Source organism: Urocitellus parryii, chromosome 9 (assembly GCF_045843805.1).
Source record: "Urocitellus parryii isolate mUroPar1 chromosome 9, mUroPar1.hap1, whole genome shotgun sequence".
Classification (NCBI taxonomy): domain Eukaryota; kingdom Metazoa; phylum Chordata; class Mammalia; order Rodentia; family Sciuridae; genus Urocitellus; species Urocitellus parryii.
This window is the reverse complement of record NC_135539.1, coordinates 7,819,832-7,838,953: the sequence shown is the minus strand read 5'-3', so window position 1 is coordinate 7,838,953 and position 19,122 is coordinate 7,819,832. Positions and strand designations below refer to the sequence as shown.

The following is a 19,122-nucleotide window of genomic DNA, read 5'->3' as shown; positions in this document are numbered from 1 at the left end:
GAAGATTAGCCTGGGCCACACAATGAGATCCTGACTCAATAAAACAAAATAATTAGTGATGCCCTGAGCAACTTAGTGAGACGTTATCTCAAAATAAAAAATAAAGGGCTAGGGATGTGGCTCAGTGGTTAAGCACCCCTGGTTCAAACAAACAACAAATCCAAACATCTGAGCAGGGGCAGACATTGGGGCTGTACTACCTACTAGGGTGGAAACTGCAGGGAGAACAGTGATGGCTGGTGGGGACTTCTGGGGCCACTATAACATGTATATTTTCATTCTTTGTTTTTTTTTGGTACTAGGAATTGAACCCAGGGGTGCTTAACCATTGAGCAACATCCCTAGCACTTTTTATATATCTTATTTAGACACAGGGTCTCACTACATCACAAGTGCCTCACTGTTGCAGAAGCTGGATTTGAATTTGCAATCTTCCTATCTCATCCTCCCAAGTTGCTGGGATTATAGGCATGCATGACTGTGCCCAGCTAAATTTTATTTATGTATTCTTCTCTCCAGGAAAAGTCTACTTAAAAGTCTGTTCCTGACAGGATTTTCCAGAAGTGCGCACAGAAAAGACAAGCTCTCACCTGAGAACTGCTTCCCCTGTGGCTATCACGAGAAGACTGCCCTCAATCAAAGCGATGTCTGCCTGGAGACCCCTTTTCCCACTTAGCTTCACCTGTACAAGAAAAAAAGCAACCAGAGAAAAGCACATGGCTCCTGCTGAGACCCTGTTAGGTTAGAATTTGGTCTTCAGTGATTTCATGGAGACTCACTCAGTGGATGAAACACAGGGCAAATGATGACAACTGAGAGGTATCTTTGTTTTTTAGTATGGAGAGGCTAAAGCAAACAATGACTCATCTGTGAAATGATGGCCACCTAAAGCATGCTGCATGGCAGGAATCTCTTACCGAGTGATTATCAAGTTGAGCTGGGTCTTCCCTGCTCGGTTTCAACCACACCTTCCTGGCTAGTCTTACTATCCCCATTTTGCAGAGACAAACTTGTTCAGGGCCTGCCAGCCAGTTCAGTAGCTGAGCAGGGCACCTGAAGCCAGGTGCTAAGACTGAATTCTCTCTCCCTAAAGTTCATGTGCTGGAGCCCTGAACACCAATGTGACTCTATCTGCAGACAGAGCCTTTAGGAAGCATTAATGTTGGATACCTTAGGGTGGGTGGGGCAATCAGGGCCTCATCTAATAGGACTGTGGTGCTCACCCTAACCTCCAACATGCTCTCTACCCTGCTCTGCCCTGCCTCCATGTGAGGGTCAAGTAAGAGAGGGCTGTCTGCAAGCCAGGACATGAGTTGACTACATCCTTGATCTGGGACTTCCAACCCAGAACTGGCCTAGACTACAAATGAGAAATATCTGACATTAAGCCATAAAATTTGTGGTTGGATGTTAGGGTGACCCTGGCTGACTAAGACCCCACATCCACATGGCTTAGTAACCACATTCTCAGCTGCTGTTACAGCATGACCAAACTCAGATTGACTTACAAAATAATTAACTCTGTAATCTACAGGAATATGTTTAGAGTTCAGTGTTATCCAAGGAGGATGAGTTTCTACAGTCTAAGTCAACAAACTACCAGGAGGATGGTAGGCAACAGCACCCTCAGTGAGCTGCACTTGGTGGTTGAGCAACCTTATACAGAAGCACATGAAAGCTGCTACCTTTGCCTGCAGGGATGACTCCAGAGCTAGCATCCCATGCTCTGTCCTTCATGGATACAATGGTGTCTTTCAGGAACCACATAAAAATACTCCTCCCCAAGTAACACATACACATTGGGTAAACCAACGCCTGGGCAAACCACAGATGTGAAAGACTGGGGTATAGAGCACAGTCCACATATACCAGGTGATAACCATCTGGTCTTTCAGACATTGAGCAAGTCTCCTCAAAGCTCTTTTCCTGGACATGGATGGAAAATGAGGGCAATATCCCATGTCCCACCTAACTGTTGTAGAAGTTGAATGAGGTGCTACAAGGTGAGTGGTATTATTCTTGCCATACCTGAAGTCCATGGGCTTTGAGTTAACCACTTCAGAGGGGCAGCCTGGCCTGGCACAGTGGCCACACTGTAATCCCAGTGGCTCAGGAGGCTGAGGCAGGAGGATTGTAAGTTCAAAGGCAGCCTCAGCAACTTAGCAAGGTCCTAAGCAACTCAGAGAGACCCTGTCTCTATATAAAATATATAATAGAGCAGGGGACATGGCTCAGTGGTTAAGCGCCCTTGGGTTCAATCCCTGGTACCAAGGGAACAACAAAAAAAGAAGGGCATAGCCTGGGCTCCCGCAACCGTCCCCACATATGCCCAGAAGTATCAGGAAAACCTTCCATTTCCCTCACCAAAGTGCAAACTGTCCTATAATGATAAAAAGTGACATGAAATAGTTTAGCTGCCCCAGAACCAAGATGACAGCTGTTTCAGTCTTGCTAACCAAGAAAGAAAGGGCAGAGTAGGCAGGAGAATCCAGCCCCCAGCTCCTCAACATGGCAGGCAGTCAGGTGCCCCTGGACCCCGCTCTCCCACCTACCTTCATCACCTCATCAGCTTCGCCCTCAGGTGTCACCATGAACAGGAACAACAGAAGGTTCTCTGTGACCACTGCCAGTGCCTCCCTCTTCTCAATGTAGAACAGCATCTGGATGGAGCTGTCTGTGGATGCCACCTGGGAGGTCTTGCCTTTCTCATCCACGTAGTGAACTGTCCCTAGGGACAGAGGTGTGTCACTATGCTGGGACTTCTGATGAGTCTGTTTCCACGACACTCATGAGCAGCCATTTCTATCTTCTTAAGAATATTTCAAAATAAAACAACTTCAATATAAGAATTTAAAATTAAGCATTTGTACATAATCTTGTGGCTACCATCTCAGAAAGTCTCCGTACTACTGGTTCAGGCCTATCTAGATCAGGACTGTCCTTGGTTCTCTGCTGAATCAGGTCTGCTTGAGCTGGGCTGTCAATCATCTTCACCACTCTCTTGGAGTATTTTTAGCATCTGCATTGCTGATCCCTCTGATTCTGCAGGCTCCTAAATCTTTTATCATCTTGTTCACTATCTGGAGATGCACCTGCATCCTCTAAACCAAGGCTCTAAATGACGACCCTTCTCCCTGTCCTTCCAGGCCTGCACTGCTGATGTGCTGTCTGCTGTCTTATTGGGTGCTGGTCTCATCCTCCTCAATTCTTTCTGTCAGCTAAACCACAGTGCCCCCTTTTCCCCACCTGGACTTCCCCTGCTCTGGCCCTGCCATGGCTTCTGCACCAACACTGGCCAGCTTATCCATGTGCCTCTTCTCCTCTGTTCCCTCTTGGGTATCTGAGCTTGGTGGGAGAGGTCCCTTGAGAGCACACAGGGCTCTCTGGCTCAGTTTTGCTGAGAGCATTCTTATCCTCCTGGTCTCTTACCTCACTCCAAATAGATGACTTGGGTTCTCACTGCACTAAAGAGTTCAAGGTCATCTAGGCTAATGGTAACAATGACTAGTATTGAGAGACACGTGTATGGTAGGCTTGATGTTATGCACTTTTACAGGTAATCATGAGATAAAAATTAATGTAATCACTATCTGCTATTCAGGGAAGTAGAGGTCCATGGAATAACACAGCTCCTGGTGGACAGTTGGGAATCTGCATCCCTCCAGAGATAGGCTCCTTCTGAGCTTGGCAGGCTTTCACTTCCATGTGACCAGCATATATTTCCCTTGATGTGCCTTATCCCACTCCACTTCTAGACTCTTCTTCCTGAGGGACCCGTACCCTCATGCACCCCCTCAGGTATCCCCTCCCTGCCATCTCACTGTGCTGTGCCCACTCAGATGTACCTTCTAAGACTTCTTTGATTTCCCCTCTCCATCAGCTCCATCTCTTTACCTTCTAAGTTTACAAACCCCACAGTCCTGTCCACAGCCACCTGCCCTCTTATTCACATCATGATCAGGCTATTTGGTGGAATTAATTAACATATTCCATCCCCCTGAAGTCAGTCAACCTGTGTATCTCTCATCTCCTGGGCCTCTTCCAACAACAGAAACAGTTCAGCCAGGTGTGACTCTCAGACTCTTTCCCCTTTAGGCTTCAGTCTTGGCTGAGATGGCTATATCCTTGCTCACACTGAGGAGGAGTTGTATTGGAATCAATAGATGATGCTTAACACTGACCACCCATGAGGGCTGGCTGTGGCTGCCAGACGGAAGCAAAGCCCAGCTCTGTTCTGCTCAGGCCTCACCCTAGCTCCTAGCAAGGTGCTTGGTAACTATGTAGACTGAATAACAGATAGCATTTAAAAACCACAATAGTATTTTCAAAACCAATGCCTCTGGTGCTGTGCAGAAACTGTTGATTAAAAGCTTATGAAAACCCTTCAACACAAATTAAGCTTGTCTCATCTCTGCCAGAACAGAGCACAATATTCTCAGAGAATCAACTGGTGCAATGCAGCGCCCCAAGACGGGTGTGCCCAGCTTTCATTATTTCACCCCAAAGTACCACCATCAGCTTACAATCCTTGCCAGACACCCCTAAAACATTGAATCCTAGAATTACAATTGCAGTTTCTCACCATCCATCAGACTGACAAAGAACGACAGGCCCTCTTGAGACCCCATCTTCAGGAAACTTCCAAAGCCGCTTTTTCTCCAGTTAAACATGTCCAAGGCTTTCTCATCGCCACTCACTGCTGCCTTTGCCAACTGAACCAGGTCCCTAAAGGCAGACATAACAGGGCGATCAGGAATCCTGCAGTAACAGGCACTCAGGGTCAGGAGCCACACACTCACCCAGGAGGAAGACAAGGTCTAGTAGGAGCCTCACACTTACTCGCCGGGTGGGGGGAGCCGGAAAATGCAATGAGTGAGGTGCTTTCCATATTCGTGCTTCAGCAAGGGCGTGCCTTGTACTCGACCCCTTTGATCCAACCTCCAGAGGAGCAGGACACCAAGCTGCAAAAGGCCAACAGCACGTGCAAGAAACTGTCTTGAACAGTGACCATCGGAAGGCAAATGGCAGAGCAGAACACAGGCAAGTTCCTTACCCAAAGAAATTACAAAACCACTGTATGGGCTCCATGAAAATTTCAAACTATTCAAGTGTTTAAAGAAGCAGAAACTTTTCTCTGCATCTTCTCCTGACTCACTCTAGAGCTACCAACTAAAATTATGTTCAGTTTTTACAACTAACAATTTTGGAGTAGATTGAGTTATTCCAAGACCACACAGATAATGTAAAAAATCCCCACATATGACATCCAGACACCCCTATTATTAGTACAGCACATTTCACAGAATTAATGAATAAATACCATTATCTTGCTATTAACTCACACCCATACTTTAGATCTCCGCAGCTTTCCCTATTGCTTTTTTTTTAAAGCTCGCCTAGGATCCCATAATGTTTGGTCCTCACACCTTCTCTTGGAGTGAGTTTCTCAGACATTCCTTGCTGGTTGATGACCCTGTCATTCAGGTATGGCATAGGATGCCCCTCTGCTGGGATCCGTCTTAGGTTTCCCTATGACTAGATGGGGGCTGTGGGTTTTGGGGGAGTGCCCTCATATCACACACAGTCAATAGGGCTCATAACCATGGGAGCTAACCTCAGCAGCCTGGGGGAGGTAGTATGTCCACCTCATGCAGCCCTCACTCAAGGGGTGGAGGGCCATGTTTTGCCTTCTTAAGGCAGAGTGTCTCCACAAATTATTTGGGATTCTTCAACATGGGGTTTGTTTCTGCTCTACCATTTAATCACAAATCTACATCAGCATGGACTCAAGGATATTTTCCTACTTTAGATTGCTTATTTTTTGCTCCTAGATTTAACCACTAGGAGCTTTTCCAGTTGGGTCCTGTGTCCCTTTGACAGGTCCGTATCATGGAGCGGTTAGAAGTACTTCTTGCCTTTCTGGCACTCCAAGATTCTCTGGGTTCATTTTCCTGTTCCAGCCCTAGAATTAGTCATTTCTCCAAAAAGCCCTCACTCCTTTTATTGAGAATGGCATTAGAAACCAAGATCTGGTGAGGTATGATGTATGTTCAATTTTGAAATTATCAATTATCAGATCAATGGCACAGGCAGGTGCTAGACAAGTCTAAGTGTGCAAGGAGATGACAATCAGAATTTGTCCAGGTGGATGTGGTACCTGGAGGGTTCAAGCCAAGCTCTGTCAAATGGAGGTACTCCATTTGCACTTTCACTTCAATGCCCAGCACCCCGCCCAAGGGGTTTCCCAGCTCAAGGCAAGTAGATATTTTAACAGGTGCCAACTCTTCTCCCCACCCTCCTTTCAATCAGTACCAACTCCAACATCCCCAAATGCTGGCTGACATCACCTTTATTGTAGAAAGAACAGGATTTTCAAATCAAGTCAGCTTTAAAAGCAGCTTAAGCTCTGCAAGATCTAAAACAGTGTGTAACATGAGTATACAAATAATATGAACAGTACCTATTATCAAAGTGATTATTCTTGACAGTTTTATGAAAAAGAAAAAGACTACTGGTTTCATATATAATTTTTAAAAATTGTAGATAAACATAATACATTTATTTATTTATATGTGGTGCTTAGGATCGGACTGAGTGCCTCACACATGCTAAGCAAGCGCTCTACTACTGAGCCACAGCCACAGCCCTTGTTAATAATTCTTTTTTTTTTTTTTAAAGAGAGAGTGAGAGAGGAGAGAGAGAGAGAATTTTTTTAATATTTATTTTTTAGTTCTCGGCAGACACAACATCTTTTTTGGTATGTGGTGCTGAGGATCGAACCCGGGCCGCACGCATGCCAGGCGAGCGCGCTACCGCTTGAGCCACATCCCCAGCCCCCTTGTTAATAATTCTTAAAAAAAAAAAAAAAAAGTTATGGGCTGGGATTGTGGCTCAGTGGTAGAGCGCTCCCCTAGCATGGGTAGGACCCAGATTCGATCCTCAGCACCACATAAAAATAAAGGCATTGTGTTGTGTCCATCTACACCTAAAAAATAAATATTAAAAAACAAAAACAAAACAAAACAAACAAAAAAAGTCAAAAGAATAATGCTTGCACAGCGAGGAAACAATGCAGGAAAGGAGAGAAACAAAAATGCTCCTTCTCCTGCACCAAGCCCCCTCCACAAAGCGGAGCACTAAGGTGCTTGACGCATCCCATGTAGCATCTTCCAAGATGCTCATCTGCTCTGTTCTTCATGTAATCTTCCCATAACTGACTTTACAGATCTTTCTCTCATGCTCTATTTTTGTGGTCAAAGGGACTGAACCCAGAGTCTTGTGCATGCTGGGCAATTCCTCTACCACTGAGATACACTTCTGGCTCTTTTAAATTTTAAGACAGGGTGTCGCCAAGTTGTCCGGGCTGACCTCAAATTTGTGATCCTCTTGCCTCAGTCTCCTGAGTAGCAGGGATTCAGGCATGTGGCACTGCACCTGGCTAGAGACTTTTCTTTATTAGTGTAATAATCTCCTGGCTGACAGTGTGACCAGGTTCCTAAACATGATTAGAATCACAGCATTTTGGATTTCTAGGCTGCAGCTTTGAGGAAAAAAAAAAATTGTTGCATGCCAACACCTGGAGCACCTGTATCTAAGCTATGTGAGCAGGACTAGGGACTCCTGGGTAACTGAGGAGCATGTCCTTGGAAATAAGGGACTCCTGAGTATCATAAAAGTGACAGTATCTGGGACATTCACTCCATCTCTATGAAAACAATTTTCTGAAGTTCATTTAAAACATTACAGACATACCTTTGCCATAGAACGAGATCTAAAGAATGAAAATTTCAAGCCTTGCTTCAAATATAAAATAAAACTTCCAATTACATCCAACAATATCAGTTGAATTTAGGGAATTATACTTCAAATAATTTGGTCTTTTACTATCCTTCATCACATCTGTAAGAGTATAGTGGGGGATGTAGACGACTATGCACTTACCCTGTCCCCAGACACAAGGCAGCTCCCACTGGTGCTCCACCTGAGAATGGTGATATCTGCAGCGTGTGTTGGGGGCACTGCATGCTGCTCCTTGTCCTGCTTGTTAAACACAGTCACTTCTCCAGTTTCCCAGCCAATAGCCAGAATTGGCCGTGTTGGGTGCCAGCACAGGGAAGTGACCTGGAAGGACCTCTCAACATGAGTGTCTGGCACATGCTCACCCTATGTAGGAGAAGAGGTAAAATTCCATATTGTGGATAGTGGCAGTTACTTCAGGAATTTCTGCCTGATTCATGGCAATGATATCAATTAAAAGATCTATTAAGGAAATGTTACCTTGCCTCTGGCTGAGCTAATCCAGCAGAAGATAACCAGCATTATGACACAATGGTGAGCTAATTAAGGAGTGTGGCTGCAAATTCACAGTGCTGCCTGATGCCAGCGAGGACTCCCTGATAAAGACTGGCTTCCAATAATACTACCTCCAAAAATGGGCAGGTCAGGGCTATTTCCTCAAGATTCTTGAGCAAATTTCAGACACTAGTACCTGAGAGGTCAAGGGTGTTTTGGGATTAGTACTAGCAGTGATGTACCGTGTTTACTCTCATTCTCCCAAGAGTACAATGGTTCCCCAAAGGCTCCATAACATGTAATAAGGTCACTGCTTTGACAGTTAATGGAATGTACATCTTATATCCTTATTTTTTTAATTTCTAAGAAGTTTAGGGTATAAATATGTATATTCTCAGTTCTTTTTTTTTTAAAAAAAAAAGAGAGAGTAAGAGAGGAGAGAGAGAGAATTTTTAATATTTATTTATTTATTTTTTAGTTGTTGGACACAACATCTTTGTTGGTATGTGGTGCTGAGGATTGAACCCGGGCTGCACGCATGCCAGGCGAGCATGCTACAGTTTGAGCCACATCCCCAGCCCCTATATTCTCAGTTCTGCTGGGCTTATCAGCAATCTCCAGTTATACCTGAAATGTATGAATATGAACTGGTCATGGCCCAATAAATTTTTATTTTGAGATTCTAAAATTTTTCTTGTGCCACTTGGAAACACTAGAAGTATACTTTATGAACTAGTTTTGCAGTAATACATTTGAATTTTCTAAATCTAAAAATCTCATCTAAAATTGTTATAATCACTTAGGAATTTAGCCATATTTATTTTTCAAGAAAAATTACAATATACACTTGGCACCAGGGATAGACTGACCAGTAAAGCAGGTGTGGCCCTTGTAAAGCTTCCTGTGTATGAGGGGCTCAGGAAAGACGGTGCAAGCTTCAGAGGAGCTGGGTGGGTGTGCACATGCCTTGAGGATGAGGCCACCAAGTCACTACCATCTTAAGTATCAACACCTTAACTGAGCAGAAGAATAAGTGAAGTTCTGCACTGCAAATAGCAGTGGGTGCAGTGCTGGAATGTTGCAGACTTTGGCAGGTTTTGGAGTATGGAAGAGTGTGATGTGAGATACAGATGGAGCCTTGGCCTTGGGGGCACTGGAGCGAGATAAGGGAATTCCATGCTTATCCTAAGAGTGAAGCAGGGTGGGGAGGTAGAAGTGAGGAGTGATGGCTTACAATTCCACCATGGGGGAACATAGTGGGGTAGGCCCATGAGGACTCAGCAGCTTGAGTTGAGAGAGTTGTACTGATCTTCAGGAAAGAGGGGACAGGAGCTTGGATGAGGGAAGAGTCAACGGAGTGAGAAACCACAGATGTGTCAGAGGATCTGGGGGTAAAACTGGAAGAATCAGGCAACAAATTACAAGGCAGGGAAATGGCAAGTCTTTCCCAAGTCTCTGTTCTGGGCATCAGGACCAGGACAGGTATATTTCATAGGTGCCAACAGTCAGCTTTTGCAGGGAGATGTGAGGCGGAAAAAAGTAGGAGTACAAGAAAATTTCAGTTAAGTTTTGGATTTGTGTAGGTTTAGGTTTCTTTTTAAAACACCCAAGAGATGCATGAAAGAAGTTGACTTCTATCTCCATCAACAGCTTGAGAGACCTTCTGTACAGGAGAGGTGTTTGCAAGTCACCCATTGAGATGAAAACTGAAGCAACCAGGGAGGCCAAGATCATAGGAGGAAGAAGACAGATAGGTCCAGGCCTTGGGGAATGGCACTGCTGGGAAAAGGAAAAAGAGCAAAGTCCACTGAGGCAGCTTTGGAAGAAAGCCCCATGCTCTCTGGCCTGTTTTTTAGAAGGCTTCATGGGCATGCATAAGCTGGGTGAACACCTCAAACACTCAGAGGGTGTTGCACAGAAGTCACTGGTGATGGTAGCTGGGTGAAATTACAGTGGTGAGAGAACCTGTAGAAAGCTGGGGAATGCGTGGGAGGGAAACTCAATTTTCTTTGTGATGTAGGAAGTGTGTTGTGTACTGAAAGTGGTGGTGGGAGTTCTAAGAGTTTGAGGAGCTTGTACAACTTTCATTATTGTTGAATTGTGTGCCTTAAAAGACAGTTTTGAGTTCTAACCCCTAGTATCTTTGATGTGCCCCTTTTGGAAATATGATCTCTGCAGATATCAGCAAATTAAGATGAAGTCACTGGGTGGGCCCTAATCAAATATGACTGGTGTCCTTTCACGAGGAGAAGCGGGACTGGGGATGTAACTCAGTGCTAGAGTACTTATCTAGTTTGCACAAGGGCCTGGGTTAAAATAAAGTAATAAGAGAAGGTAAATAACACATTGAGTAGAAGGCCATATGAAACCAGCAGGAGAAACTAGACTCTAAAAGCTAAGGGACACCATAGACTTCTGGCAACAACAGAAGCCAAGGCAAGGACATGGAACAGATTTCAGAAAGTACAATCCTGCCAACACCTTGATTTTAGACTTCTGGCCTCCAGAGAGCAAGAAAGAATTTCTATTGGTTTTTTTGTACCAAGGTTTGAACCCAGGGATGCTTAATCACTGAGCCATATGCCCAAGATGCCCCCCTGCCCCCGCCCCACTTTTTTTTTAAATTTAGAGACAACTTAGTAAGTTGCTTAGACGGCTTTGAACTTTCGATCCTTCTGCCTGAGCCTCTCAAGTTGCTGGGATTATAAGTTTGCATCACTATGCCCAGCTTCCAGTGTTTTAAGTCACTCAGTTTGTGGTTATTTGTTATGACAGCCACAGGAAATTACTATGGTTTCAAACAGCTAGATAAAGAGTCAAAGAGGAAGCTTATGAGTGGTCAGGAGTCAAGACAATGCTATAGGCCCATAGCCATGAATTGAAGTAATCTTAAGTTTTCCTAAATACGTCACCAAACCTAAGTGGCAGGGGTAAACGAACTGCCACATACTAAGGTATTTACAATCTTATGAATCTAGACCTCAGGGAGAACTGATAAGGATAAAGCTAGAACAGCGCTCGTGTAGTCACACATACAAGTGTATTCAAAAATAAAAGAAAAATAAGGCAGGATCTACTAAAATCAGAATTGTTGCTTCTGATTGCTCACCTGTTCCAGATAGATATCCACAACACCCCCTGAGGTTGTACTCAGGGAGGCGACCCCCAAGATCGGATGAACAGGGTGCCAACTGATGTGGGAAGGGGACCCAACTGCTTCTGGGGCTTTGATTCGATGGTCAAAGTAGAGGGCCATGATGAAACACAGATCTGGCTAGGCTGAAACCTACAAGGGGGAAAAATTAACTAAGAACAACTATAGAATTATGAAAGGGAAGCAAACATGTAATCTTAAAGACATTTGGCAACTTAAAAATGCTCCTTTGGACTGATGCAGGCAATTTTACTTGGAAGAGATTTCTTTTTTTTTTTTTTTTTAAATATTTTCTTTTTAATTTTTTTTTTTAGTTATCAGCGGACACAACATCTTTGTATGTGGTGCTGAGGATTGAACCCGGGCTGCACGCATGCCAGGCGAGCGTGCTACCGCTTGAGCCACATCCCCAGCCCTGGAAGAGATTTCTGATAGAGAAAAAATACAAAATTAGAAGTAAAGAACCCTAACCCTGGAGTGACTACGATATGATGAAAAAGAAAAACACTTGTGGCCATCAAAGAAAAAATGAAAGAATGAAAGCCAGCCAGCACTGAGGCCTGCATCATCATTTTAACATAACGATTACCTGTATAATTTTAAAAGTTACTAAGGTAAACTCAAGGAGGCAGATGCTAACAACAGTTACTTAATTGCAACCTATTAACCACCTCAGTTCGAAACAAGTACTTTCACTTATTGACTAAAAGTAGCTCCCAGTATCTAGGACATATAATTAGCAAATGCATAACTTTGGGCCAAAGGAGAAACAAGTCACTTATTGTAACCAATTGACTCTCCTCAGCTACAGGGTCGTCTTCAAGGACCTGAGGGCTCCAATACACCAACTTTTGGGCAAGAATCCGCCAAGGGTCACGTGGTAACAAAGCAAGAGAAGCATTACTCCTGGGTACCACTGTGCAAGGAGAGCTAGGATGGGCTTGCTTCGACTTTCAAGGGCACGCACCGTGGGCACCCTTACACTGTCACCCTGTAGGGGAGCTCAGGGTCACTGGCTGCGTCTAAAGGACACATTGAAAAAGTCACGCAGGAGAGTTTGATACAATACATTCTACTCAGACCATAGGGATCATTTTAGGACGCTCGACGGTTGCCAAAGCGCAAGAAGCTTTTGAGTTCCTGCACTCCTGTCTACGCGGATGGCACTGCCCACTCCCCACCGCGTCGGTCCAGAGCGACCCACACCATAACGCATGGCCAGCTAGGGCCCTGGGACCGTGCCCGGCGGTGACAGTACATGCCAAGGCTCTCCAGTTTCCACGGGGTCGCGGGGTAGGGCGCGGATGGGGCTCAGCAGGCCCACCTCGACTCAGGCCCGGCCCGCTTGCCGGGCTCCATCACTCACCTGACCGTAGCCTCTGCGCCGTCAGCGTTGTCAGGACAACGCCGCGCCTGGGAGGCGGAAGCGGCAGAGAAAGAGCTACTCACTACCGAGGCCGCCCGAGGCGCGCGAGTGGCGGAAAGAGCCGAAGGCGGTCGGCAGCACTCGGCGCACCTCCCCGCGGCGGCTCAGTCCCGGAGGCACAGCGCCAGCCAGCTGCGGCCGCTCTGAGATGGAGGGGGCGATTGGGACAATGCCGACCCCGGGCAGACAGCGTGCTGTTCCGTGGCTCTCTGCGGGCTCCGCTGCGTCACCTCAGAAGGAAGGGCGCGGGGCCAGCGCTTCCCCGCGACAGGCCATGGCCCACGCCGTTCCCGCCTGTGGCGCGCATCCAGTACGTCAGTGCCGCGCGACGCCTCCAGGAGCCTGGGGCCGTGTGCACCCCAGCGGCGCCTGGCCTGCAGACAGACGGTGCCGTCAAAAGCGGACGCAGCAGTAGCAGTGTCCGCTCCGGAGAACGGGTGGAATTCCGAGAGGCGTGGAGTGCGCACGTATGCAGGGGACCGTTCGTTTTTTAAGCCCCACTTTGGTAGATACTGGAGTTTCAAAAACGATCCTTCATCACTACGGTGAAGGAAAGTGACCACCAGCTCTGAGCTCCTAACCTTGCAGGTCCTAGCTGGGGTTAGCGCGCGATTCAAGACGCGGCGCTGAGGCAGCGTTTTCTTCTCTCGTATCCGTCAACACGGCCGCGGCCAATCACAACTAGGTCGTTGACCCTATTGGCTGTCGTTCCGCCAATCGGAGGCAACGCACGGCCCGCACAAGCGCGAGGCCGGCGTCACAACACGCCTCGCGTCTCGGGTCCACCCTCAGAGTCCTTGCGTGCGAGTGCGCCCGCCCGCCTCTGGCCTATGGTAGAGCTGCTGGGGGGGCGCGCCCGCCAGAAAGCTTTGGCGTGCTCGTCCCCGCGCGCGACGCCCGCCCCGCCCCGTCGCCGTCTCCGCGTCGTCGGCGGCCGCCGTAACCGGAACTGTGTTGAGCGCGGCGGGCCGGGCCTCGGAGGCCGAGCGGCGGCAGCAGCGGCGTCCGCAGCCCCGTCAGCCGCGGAGCGGACCTGCGGGGCCAGCGCCGCTCGGCGACCGTGTCCGACGCGCGGCTCCCAGCCCCGCGCCGCGGTCTAGCCGCTGCCGGCGCTGCCGGGCCCGGCCCATTCTGTTGACGCCCGCGGAGGCCCGGGGAGCCGGGGAACCAAGCTGCCGCGAGGCGTGGATGACGAAGGTGACGGCTGGCTGCGTTCGGAGGCCTCAGAGCTCGGGAACCGCGCCGTGCGGACGCAACTCGCCCCTCGGGGAGGCGAGCCTCTCAACCTCGCGATGGGACAAAGGGTGTGGGCCGGACCGGGCCCTCCGTGCCGGTGCCTGCCTTCGTCAGGAAATGATGGAGTTCGGGGACCGGCTCGCGCCGCGTCCCCGACGCAGGGAACGGTCCGCACAAACCCGCCTGGCGCGCGACTGGTGCACGCCGCCGGGGCTGGCGCGCGGTGCTTTGCAGAGGGGGAAGGACTGCCCCGAGAGTGGGCTGCCGGCATCCCGTCCCACCGGGAAGCCTTGGTTACTTGGAGTTGGGCCAGGTGGAAATGGGCAGATTGAGGACGAGGGGCGAGGTGCCTTGTGCCCTGGAGTCCTTTAGTTTGGGTACGTGTCTGGCATAGTTCTGTTCCGTGGCAGCGTTTTTAAAGGTTGGTTGCATTAGATGAGAACTGCTGCACACCATTTTGGGAGAGATAACTTCACAGTAGCGTGTAGTTGCAAGTTTTGCCAGTGTCCATGTATTTCTGAGGCCCTGTGCAGCATTTTGTTGAACGCCGTGTCCACGCATGTGGAGGGACACAGTCCGGACCTTGTCTGCGCTGAAGATGCTGGCATGTACCTGATTTTTTAGTTTATTTCATGTGGCTGTGCTTTCTGGGCTGCAGACAGTTTTAGTTGTTGCATTTAAGAAAAATTTACATTTGTGCAGGTAGCAGTTAATGCAGAAATTTTATTAATTGTCGGAAATACAGTTTACTCAACTCTCCCCTACCGATTCTTGAAACTGGACCCGGACATAACTGTGCTGTCACTTTCCCCTGGTGCCCCCAACCTGTTCCACGCAACGGGCTCCATTGTTGCAAAAGCGTTTTGGTCGGCAAAACCCAGGAGCATTGATCCTCTCTTGCCTGGGGAGAGGGTTCCTTCCCGTAGCTTGTCACCCTACGGCCAGCTTCGGGCGGGCGGCGACCTTGGGTCGCAGAGCTTCCCTCGTAGGCTGGCGCTCGGTTATTGCGTGGCCTCGGGCCTGGGCGGTTGCGGGCAGGTGCGCGCCCGAGCCCCGCGCAGGGAGGGCGGCGGCGGGCCGGGGCGCGGGGCGGCGGCCGGGCGGCGGGCGGGCTGAACAACAGCGGCCGCCATGTTGCGGCCCGGCGGTAAACTTGCGCCTGGCGCCGCCTCACCGCGCCTCGCCCTCTCCCCGCTGCAGGATGACAGTGAAGCTGGGCGACGCCGGCAGCGGGGAGGAAGGCCTCAAGAAGCTGGGCAAGAGGGCTGCGGATGAGGAGTCGCTGGAGGGCGAGGCGCCCGGCGGCGACGCGGCAGAGGACGACAGTGGCACAAAGAGGGCCGAGCCCAGCCCGCGGGCCGACGGCCCCGCGCCTCCCGGAGCGCCGCCTGCTCCCTGCCCGCCGCAGGGCAGCCCGCAAGACCAGCACCACTTCCTCCGGTCCAGCGTGCGGCCGCAGAGCAAAAGGCCCCGGAAGGACGCGCCAGGCGCGGCGGGCTGCGGCGCCAGTGTCCCCGGGCCCCGCGGGAGAGGTAGGCGGGCGTGGGCCGCGATGCGGGAGGACCTGGGCTGGTGGGACACAGGTTAGAGAGGGAACTCCTTGTCTGTTTTGTGGACATCAGGTGGGAGTGCAACAAAGATCTGGCTTTTCAGACTCCCTTGGGTGGCTGATAAGGGTTGGCCTCCGTTCAGGTGCTCTGGACTTGAAGGGGCCTGAAGGTTCTGATGGCCCATAGGGTTTGCACTGAGGCCAGCTTGGCGCCACTGGAAGGATCCTCCACTGCCCTAGGGTCAGGGTCAGGGTTAGGGACTGACCTCAAGAGTTAGCTCTTGTGTTTGTCCTTGTGTTGCCAGGGGTTGAGAATATTAATGCTTTGCTAGGGCCCGACTAAGTAATACAGCGAATGTTATTTTTGTCTTCCATGTATCCATACTTCTTGGGTGTCTGCTTTTATCTGTATTTTAGCTTTGTGTTTTTTCTTTTTCCAGGCGAATTGCTTTTATTTTTTGTTTCAGAACAAGTTTGTTGCATTCTTTATAAGTAGCAAATGTGAGTTTCCAGTGGGGGAAAAAAGACTGTCACTTAGTTCCTTGGGGAAGATTAATTTTAGTTTATTAAATAGACTGGTAGTCTTAAAAAGAAAATATTTCAAGAGCTAACAGCTTACTTCTTTGGTAGATCTGTCCCAAATGTGTTCCATGAAATTCACTCATTCAGTACCGAAGAGCACGGGCTTTGGGATTCATGACCTTACTAATTGATAAAGAAATTTGATGTCAGCATATACTAATTTTAAGGTGTAAGTATAAGATAATGTTGTATGTTTCAGAAATTAAAACTTGCCTCAGACAAGTTTATTTTGGTATGAGAACTTCTGGTTTGTTAGGAAAACATTAGTTTGCTTTACTGGCACTCTTTGTTTTGTAAAAAGCAGCTTCCGGTTGCTGCTTATAAGCTCACCTCCATTCCTCTGGTCTGAACCTAGCTCATGTAAGCTCCTTGGGAGCCTTTGTGGTAGTGATAGTTTCAGAAGTTCTGGACCTGGAGTCCCTCTGGCGTCCATAGTCTCCATCTCCTTGGCCCTCAGATCTCTTTTTACATATTTATTTATTTATTTTTTAGTTTTCGGCGGACACAACATCTTTGTTTGTATGTGGTGCTGAGGGTCGAACCCTGGCCTAACGCATGCCAGGCGAGCACGCGACCGCTTGAGCCACATCCCCAGCCCGACCCTTAGATCTTGCTCCCCTCATTTAACCTCTCAGATTTGCCTTTCCATCAGAGAAGTGTCTGTGCTTTGAGAGAACGAATAGTAGTGATGGCTTGCCCTCTGGAAGTGGCTGCTGGGATGAAATGTTGGGCATGAGAGCACTGACTTCCTGGCTTCCCACACATGAGGTTATAGGGCTCTGAGACCTTCAGTCCAGATGGAGTTGTCCAGGTAGCAGAGTGATGAAAGGAGGTTTGCTTTTGTGTTTGCAGCTGAGTGGCTTGCCCAGATTGGTGCTTCTGTTTCTGATTCTTGTCCCAGTGTGGGACTTAAAGCTGAGAATAACTTTTCATTCTGTTTTTAAAGTTGTAAAATGCAAAATAAAGCCCTGGTATAACAGTGCCCTCAGGAGAGGGAAGTTTGTCTCCTTCACCTTCAGAGCTGCTCATCCAGCTTCCTGCCTGGGCTGCTGAGGCCTCTTCTGGGCTGCCAGCATCTCACAGTCCCCAGGGCCATTTGGATGTTCTTCACCACACCCTGAATCTTCCCCATTGCCTTCATCAGCTGTGCAAGAAGTCAGGTGTGACAGAGTTTTTTTCTCCAAATAATAATAGACTCTTCCATTGACTTCCATGAAAAATTTTTTTCTAGTATGATTCCAGATTCATTTTGAATTGATAGACATTGTAGCTAACACTTAGTACCTGTGTGTAGAGCATCTGGCATTCCTAACTTACTTTTGGTTGAGTATAGAAACTGAAGTTTGTTGTTGAAATCTGTGTTCAACCTGTTTAGTAAACTGCAAACCAGAAATGGGTGGATTTGCTTAACTTCTCTAGCTCTGCCACATTGCCAGAATGACCAGAGAATGTATTTGAGATTAAAATCCAGAATTTGAGAGACTGTCTATAGAACCCAAGTTCAGAGACATCATCCGCAATGCCTTTCCCTGTTGGCCAGTTCATGATCTGGCTGACCCTGTGCAAACTAGCCCATCTCTCAGAACCTCAATTCCTTTGTCTATAAGTGGGGATAATTAAGTGTCTCTATACCCCATGGACTGCTTCCAGTTTCTAGGTGGTTTCAAAAGATGTCTTTTGAAGTGTCTCACCTGTGGTAATCAGCTTTAGAGACACTGACACCATGCTGAAAAGAGGTTTGAACCAGCAGTTGGGACCAGGCTTCCATCCTGGAATTGCTACATGGCTGCTGATTGAAACCTCTTTCCAGTATGGTACCAGTCTTCTAAGACTGTCTGCTTGCATGGCTGTTCACTATGCCTGAAGGCCAGGTTCCTTTTAACACAAGTCAGTAGAGCTTGTGGCAAAGAGCTTACCATAATGTTTAGAGAGGAAGGAGACAACTGTGCAACAACATCTTGGATTCCGTGTGTTCTTAAGAGAGTATGTCAGGAGATTAATTTGCTGAAATCAGCATCCATCTGTGTCTGGTGGGCCTTTGCCTAGCCTGAACCCCCAGGAGAATGCTGCCCTTCTCTGTGCAGATAGGTGGCCATGTGTGGAAGGTGCAGACTCTTCTTGGCTCTCCTCTGGTCACTCTCCTTAGCTTTTCATTAGGACCTGTGCCCTGTCTGGTCTGAGGCATAGTTGTGCTGGCTGAGAAGTCTTGGCTCTGTGCTCTCAGGAGGAAAGAGACTTCAGATTATCACAAGACCACAGGCTAAGTGTCCAGTCTCTGAACTTAGATGCAGTGAGGACTGCCTGGAACCTGCTAGGCCATGCTTGGGCAGTTACATTGAGCTGTGTTGAATGCCTTCAGACCTGTGTAGGAGAACAAGAGAAAAAAAGGAGGACTTGTCTTGTCCCATTCACAGCCAACCCTCTCCTACCTGTGTGACATTAAGGACAGTGCATGTGGTCCAACTCTGTGACCAGACCCACCTGTGCTCTGTGGGTCATGAGAACTGAGGCCCAGGCCACTTTTAGAGACTGGTGCTGACAGAGGAAAATGTCACACAGAGATTCTCATCAGAGCTCATCTTTAGAGCTTGGAGGATGTCCCAGAGGCTGGTGACCCTGGACTGAGCTTTTCAGGCTCAACTGAAGCACATGAATGACATATGCAGACTGGTGCTACGAGGAACATTGGGAGGGTTGTGTCTGTTGGTCAAGCCTCTGTCACGGGGAGTCAGGCGGCAACCTTGTGTGTGGATGACTACTGGACTGCACCAGTAGAAGGCATTCAAATTTACCATCAAGGTGACACTCACTGGGAATTGGCTTGCTTGAACCATTTCCTGTGTGACTTGGTAGAGATGATCTCCCCTTAGCCACATCTGGGCC

General features: G+C 48.3%; 3 protein-coding genes across 6 annotated transcripts in view; 2 read left to right on the top strand and 1 right to left on the bottom strand.

Annotated features, from left to right (window-relative positions):
* Positions 1 to 604, top strand: part of Tmem204 (transmembrane protein 204) — a 46,001-nt gene extending 45,397 nt beyond the window's left edge. The window contains exon 3 of the mRNA XM_026385612.2: positions 520 to 604. Within this exon, the coding sequence (XP_026241397.1) occupies positions 520 to 548 (29 nt within the window). The 3' untranslated portion in view covers positions 549 to 604. The remainder of the gene's footprint in view (positions 1 to 519) is intronic.
* The window catches only part of Ift140 (intraflagellar transport 140), a 76,084-nt gene extending 62,550 nt beyond the window's left edge, over positions 1 to 13,534 (bottom strand). Inside the window, exons 1-7 of one of the 2 annotated variants that reach the window (XM_026385607.2) lie at positions 12,813 to 13,534; positions 11,402 to 11,578; positions 7,942 to 8,163; positions 4,840 to 4,961; positions 4,583 to 4,725; positions 2,553 to 2,728; positions 591 to 682 (exon numbers count right to left, since the gene is read on the bottom strand). In XM_026385607.2, the coding sequence (XP_026241392.2) occupies positions 591 to 682; positions 2,553 to 2,728; positions 4,583 to 4,725; positions 4,840 to 4,961; positions 7,942 to 8,163; positions 11,402 to 11,548 (902 nt within the window). In that variant the 5' untranslated portion in view covers positions 11,549 to 11,578; positions 12,813 to 13,534. The remainder of the gene's footprint in view (positions 1 to 590; positions 683 to 2,552; positions 2,729 to 4,582; positions 4,726 to 4,839; positions 4,962 to 7,941; positions 8,164 to 11,401; positions 11,579 to 12,812) is intronic. The other variant, XM_026385609.2, reaches the window with a different exon arrangement.
* A 381-nt stretch (positions 13,535 to 13,915) lies between these two features.
* Cramp1 (cramped chromatin regulator 1) overlaps positions 13,916 to 19,122 on the top strand; it is a 60,332-nt gene continuing 55,125 nt past the window's right edge. For all 3 annotated transcript variants that reach the window (XM_026385320.2, XM_026385318.2, XM_026385319.2), the window contains exons 1-2: positions 13,916 to 14,069; positions 15,309 to 15,640. In XM_026385320.2, coding sequence (XP_026241105.2) covers positions 15,380 to 15,640 — 261 coding nt within the window. In that variant the 5' untranslated portion in view covers positions 13,916 to 14,069; positions 15,309 to 15,379. The remainder of the gene's footprint in view (positions 14,070 to 15,308; positions 15,641 to 19,122) is intronic.